Source organism: Habropoda laboriosa, unplaced genomic scaffold (assembly GCF_001263275.1).
Source record: "Habropoda laboriosa isolate 0110345459 unplaced genomic scaffold, ASM126327v1 scaffold186, whole genome shotgun sequence".
NCBI lineage: Eukaryota > Metazoa > Arthropoda > Insecta > Hymenoptera > Apidae > Habropoda > Habropoda laboriosa.
In genome coordinates this window covers 1,026,326-1,032,316 of record NW_017100427.1, presented here as the reverse complement: position 1 = coordinate 1,032,316, position 5,991 = coordinate 1,026,326, and the positions used below count along the sequence as shown (strand labels likewise).

Here is a 5,991-nt window from a genome sequence, read left to right as displayed (position 1 = left end):
TGCAGAAACGAGATGGAATAGGCGAATTGTTTCTTTTTTAGTTTCGTGCTGTGCACACAATAACACAGTACTACCCAGCGTACTAGACTGCGATTATCTAAGAGATGCCTCGAAGCAATGATCACTAATTATCGACCAACTTCTACCAATTTCGCGATAAATTTTGTACATTCTTTCTCCTCGTGTAAGCGATCTATCTAACTCCTCCTTCTTGCAATATTCGCTAAGTTACATTACATCAATAGTTTCTTTTCTTTTTCTTCTCCTAAAACGATCTTAGAACACAATACATTTCGTACCTGTTTTTCCATAGATCGCGTAGATTACGCTTGTATTTCATACGCTTTGGTGAATACATTGACGAGGGAGGGGGGAGAAAGAGAGATTTATTTATCATAAGGATTCGTCACTTACTGTTACAAAATAGACGTAAAACTATCGGGACTCGCGAAAATCATACGGTGCAGAACAATTTCGTATCGAGCAAATTGGTAATGTGCGGGCCTACGAATTAAATGCTACAATCTTTCTGTCGTGTCCTCGAGGAAAGAGGACGGACGAGAATGTACGCGTGAATCGTCACGTCGGTCATTAGTTATTTCGTGGATGAAGCAGTCGAACGCGATTTTGTATTGTTTGATCGCGGTGAAAGATGGCGCATCGTGTCTCGCTTGAAAAAAAAGTACATAGAACGAGATCTCGTCTCGAGCATGTCGTTATTCTATGTTCCCGCGTAAATCCCGAATGGCGTTGCGAATCGTTTCGAACTCGAGAAAGGAAAAAGGTTCTTGACAATCGCGAAACTCTGTTCCCTACGTGTATGTTTCAGGATGTACGGGCTTACTTTTCGGTATCGTTCGAGAACACTTTGGCCAGAAATAGTATTTCCACGGTGATTTACAATCTAGTACGCCGGAAGAATATCTAGACAGCTGAATCCTTGCCGACGAAACCGGTCTTTGAAACGGATCTCTTCCCGTCGAAGGTGATAGATGTCTCTCGGCGCAGACCTGAGTCAATGATCGGTGTGATTTTCTTCTCTTCCTTCAGTGGCTCCTTCTCATCTCTAAAATGTTTCAACAAAAACGCACGGTTATTAATGGAAGACGATTTGTCAAATGGTTCTTTAAGGTTACTTCTAGTACTGGGCATAAAAGAGCACTTCGAGAGATGCGGCGCGTAATACAACATCGAATAATACGCATAATGCATGCCATCACTCGTTAGTATTGTGTATTTGCAACAGGAGTATCGTTCCTATATTCGTTTATCCTCGTCGCGTGGTTTATAACATACGGTGTGAAGTGAATATAAATAAACGCAAGGAGTATGATTGTAGCTGAATGGAAAACGTCTGCGGGGTGGAAGAAACATTCACGAAAAAAAAGGTAAGTACTCGAAATGTCATTAAACGTACACACATTTCGGGAGTTCATACGGTGAGGTGCTTTATTTACGAGTGAAAAATACTCCGGTCTTCACGGTAACCTTTTTCACGAGGCAATGAAATTGAATTACCTAGTTTCATGATCCATGGTCGAATAGAGCAGGGTAAATTAGAGCGAATGGTGGTGAGTGTGCTACGTAGTTAACGAGCAATTAATATCACTTCAGAGTGTTGATATCTCATGCAGCATAGCCAAAGCACGAGCGAGTAATGGCGATAGTTTATGCAGCGCGCGTAGAGAGAGAGAGAGATAAAGAGAGTGGAGAAAGAGGTAAAGGAGGAACAAGTAAACGTTTAATGAACTGAACATGGTGAATAATGTACAGTGTTCTCTTGTATGAAAAATGGTTGGCGGCAAAACATTATATAACAGGGAAAAATGGAGGGAAAATGACAAATGAAGAACAGACAAAGTTTCATGCTGCAATTCTGTTTTATCGACGGTTATCCCGCCAATTTCGCCTCCATGATGCCATATGTTCTCGAATCGTTCCAGCTTCTTTACCGGCATCGAGGAGTCGAAGAAAAAAAAAAACGAAAACAAACAGAAGAAAAAAGACGAGGAAGGTCGGAGAACGTTAAAGAAATGAAAACAAAACGAAAAAAAAAAACATCATGCCAAGTTGAAAGCCGTGTCAGAGCCCCTTCGAGAGGGGCCATGCTTCTTACTGATTTTCACTTATGTATCTTTCTTACATGGCAGTGTGTTTGACCAATCTAATGGTATTTTTTCCACTACCCGAGTCTTGGACGGCCGTGACCCCGGCGACATTGGCCATTTTTTGGTCGCAATACGGCAATGGAAACCGCCAACCGTAAAGACTACCGGTAAAGAAAAAAAAAAGAGACAGATGCGAGAGGGTCAAAGTGTCTCCTATTGGCGGGCTAGGTTCTAACGAGTTAACCGGACCATTTAACCACGGAACACTCTACTATTTTTTGCGGGACAAATGTAGCTCCGGCTCGAAAGCGAAGGTCCAATGAGAACGCGATAAAGGATACTCGGTTCCGATTTGTTGAGTGTCCATTAAATTCGAACTGTAAAGGCTTCTCTGTATGGTCGTTTAGCTTTTTATTCAGTACTCTGCTCCACGGTTCAGACTGAAAGGACTGGGCTATCGCGGGAAAGCCTTGACAATTCGAATTCATGTATTTCAATAGAAACATCTGAATACCCGAAATGCAAAGAAACGAATAAAACTCGTTATTAAAGTGATTTACTGAAATATTTGAAATAAAATAATAGTAGATATTGAAATATTTTTCGTTAATTTTTATCCTCACATTTTTCCCGAATTTCGAACAAACTTAACCAAAAATTTTAATCGAAAATTGAAAAGACGTAAGTTGCTTCGATGAAAAATTTGTTTTTAACGAACACTACTGAGATATTCTTCGAAAAAATTTGGCTTTAGAAGAAATCGGGGTGTTTCTCACGAAATATTACAAATCGATCGCTTTTTCGGAGTTCAACGTTCCGTGGACTAATTCGCACGTTAGTCACGAGTGGCGCGCGCGCGGGAATTTCGATTCGTGTCGCGAAAAATCGTTCGGTTGGTGAAAGAAAAAGAGATTCACGGTGGTTATAGAGTGCGATGTTCAAATGGTGGGTGGAAAGTTCGATGACACGGTAAATATAGCGCCAAAGACTTGCCAAAGCACAATGTAAAATATATGTAACGTGTACAAGGAGGTCGAGAGTAAATCGATTTGAATATTGAGAGAATGTTTCGTGTGTACGTGTGGCGGCGTGTGAAAGAATTCGATTGGAATGAGTCTCACCTGCCAAGTTTTGCGTCCTCTTCGTCCACTGGTTTCCGACGAGATCGCTCGCAGGCGTAATATATGATTCCTGTAACAACATTTTTTTTACAAAATTTGAGAAAATGAAGATCGATCGTAAGTTCATTTCTCCCTTAAATATTCTTAGTTTTCCTTTTTTCTCTCCAGTTTTCAAAAATTTTATAAAATAATCAGGATCTATCGTTAATTTCTCCCTTAAATATTCTTAGTCTCCCTTTTTTTTCGATTTTCCAAAATTTTATAAAATAATCAGGATCTATCGATCGTTAATTTCTTACTTAAATATTCTTAGTTTCCCCTTTTTCTCTAGTTTTCAAAAATTTTATAAAATAATCAGGATCTATCGTTAATTTCTCCCTTAAATATTCTTAGTCTCCCTTTTTTTTCGATTTTCCAAAATTTTATAAAATAATCAGGATCTATCGATCGTTCATTTCTCCCTTAAATATTCTTAGTTTCCCTTTCTCTTCGATTTTACAAAATTTAACAAAATAAACAAGATGGATCGTACGTTAATTTCTTTCTCAAGCATTCTTAGTTTTGTTTTTATTATTTTCTCGATGAAATCCACTTTCTAAATCCTAATAAATTTTATGCGACACGACTCGGCGCAAATTAGCGTTGCAATTTCAGCTAGATTTACAGTTGCACTTTCAGATAAATTCACGTTGCAATTTCAAACAAGTTTATGCCGCGAGCAATTTCAGATAAATTCATGCTGCTGCATCAGGCAAATTAGCGTTGTAATTTTAGATAAATCTAGCTTGCAATTTCAAATACACGCAGGACGGCAATCCCGATAAATTCATTACGTTTGCAACGTTACGATATGTCGCTATTTTAGATACGTTTATATTGAAATCTCAGTGAAATATATATATATATGTTCCATGTTTAAATGCTCTTGATGCAATTGCTAATGAATTCATATGACACTTTTGCTTAATATTACACTTCTCGTGAATTTATGTTTCTGGCTTAAATATGTTTGCACATTGTAATTTCAATATTCCCGGTGTAATTATTTAACTTTCCCTATGTGAACGTTGCATTCCAATTTTGCTTTCGATTTAGGTTATTACACAAAAGTTTCAGAAAATGTGTATTTATTTTTTTTGCATTTCTAATTAGTCGTTATCAAAATAAAATCAAAATATTTTTAATAAAAATACCAATAATATAACATTAATACCATAATCATCATCCTGAATTCACTGCAGTACTGTCCTAAATACCAATTATGAAAAGAAACGCGCAGTGTCTTTTAAACGCTACCGATTTGCAAACGGTGGAAAAATTTGCGCATACCTAACGCGTAATTTAAACTAAGTTGAATTAGGTCAAAGTTACATCAACTTGATCCAGTTTGAAATTGCAGCGCAGAATGAACTTTTTTTGTTAAATTTGAAAAATATTCTCACCTGTCTTATGCGCGCAACAGCAGATAACATCGATCACGACAATAATAATGAACAGTACAGCGATCACGATACCGATTATGGCCGCGCTTGATATCAGGGGTCCTTGATGATGAACCACGGTGGTGTCTATACCTTGAAGGATAAGAATAACATGTCAGATAAATTGTCGCAATAAGTATACACATTTTTTGCAATCCGTTAGTGCAGAAGCATTACTTAACGATGTTTGGTGATGATAAAGAAAGAAATCCCAAATTATTCTGCGAACGCGTTAAACTAATGCTTAAGATTTACATATACCGGTAAATTACCAATTAAAAGTAATATAAATTTCGATCCTCCCGTTACGTATTTAACGAGATTTCGAAAGTTTTTTGCCACGTAAAAATATTCAGGTATTTGAAAAGTCTAATAAGAAATTAAAATTCTAATATATACGATGTAAGATTTTATTGCAAAAAATGACAAATTTCCATAGTTTCTAATAACAATTATACCCCGTTTCCTCGAATATCGTCAGAACACACTTTTGCATATTTTAACACGTTAATCCTCTTTTTCAAATTTAATTCTCCAACACTTGAACGTTGCCTCGTTATTAGGCAAAAAATACCGCAAGAGCGATTTTTCTTTTCAAACTTTATACCCTCGAAAAATTCTGTATGGCAAAGAAACCCTCTAAACCCCGCTTCGATCTCGACAAACACTTCGTATACACGGTGAGCCACGTAAAACAGGCCACCCAATTATCCTCTCTAACTATGTCGGTACGAGAAAATTTTTACACGTAATTTAAGTAGCTTCAAAGGATGTATAAAATGGAAGAGAAATTTGTTTGACGAAAGAAATTGCGAAAAATGAACGGCAGTTTTAAGGTCACGTTGTCATGCACGTTTAAACGCACGTCAATGTTCTGCTGCAACATACAGTTGAAAAAAAAATTTGTCTTCCGTGTTATTCGCGCCTTTGAAGCCGTTTAAACTACGCATCAAAATTTTCTCGCATCGCCATAGTCAGAGAAGGTAATTAGGCCTTTTGAACGTGGCTCACCCAGTATATCTGACGATGCTACTCGATCTCTAGATTACACGTGTTTCCCCAGTAGCAAAGAGCCAGACACAAGAGTTCCATCGTACACAGGACACCGAAATTCACATCACCAAACCGCGTTACGCGAACGATTAATTTTAGTCTCCTGAAAAGAAACAAGATCGGCGGGGGGTTCTGGGGAAGTGCCAAAAATCCGTTTTCATCAAAGCTTAGACACGTAAGGAACCAAACACAACACCAAAATCAAACCAAACCAAAGCGAACAACGTA

At 37.8% G+C, this 5,991-nt stretch overlaps 1 protein-coding gene across 2 annotated transcripts in view; it reads right to left on the bottom strand.

The window, feature by feature from the left end:
* Positions 1-352: 352 nt before the first annotated feature.
* Positions 353-5,991, bottom strand: part of LOC108575613 (fasciclin-2) — a 172,044-nt gene continuing 166,405 nt past the window's right edge. The window contains exons 7-10 of one of the 2 annotated variants that reach the window (XM_017938442.1): positions 4,672-4,803; positions 3,230-3,299; positions 2,144-2,269; positions 353-1,066 (exon numbers count right to left, since the gene is read on the bottom strand). In XM_017938442.1, the coding sequence (XP_017793931.1) occupies positions 925-1,066; positions 2,144-2,269; positions 3,230-3,299; positions 4,672-4,803 (470 nt within the window). In that variant the 3' untranslated portion in view covers positions 353-924. The remainder of the gene's footprint in view (positions 1,067-2,143; positions 2,270-3,229; positions 3,300-4,671; positions 4,804-5,991) is intronic. The other variant, XM_017938443.1, reaches the window with a different exon arrangement.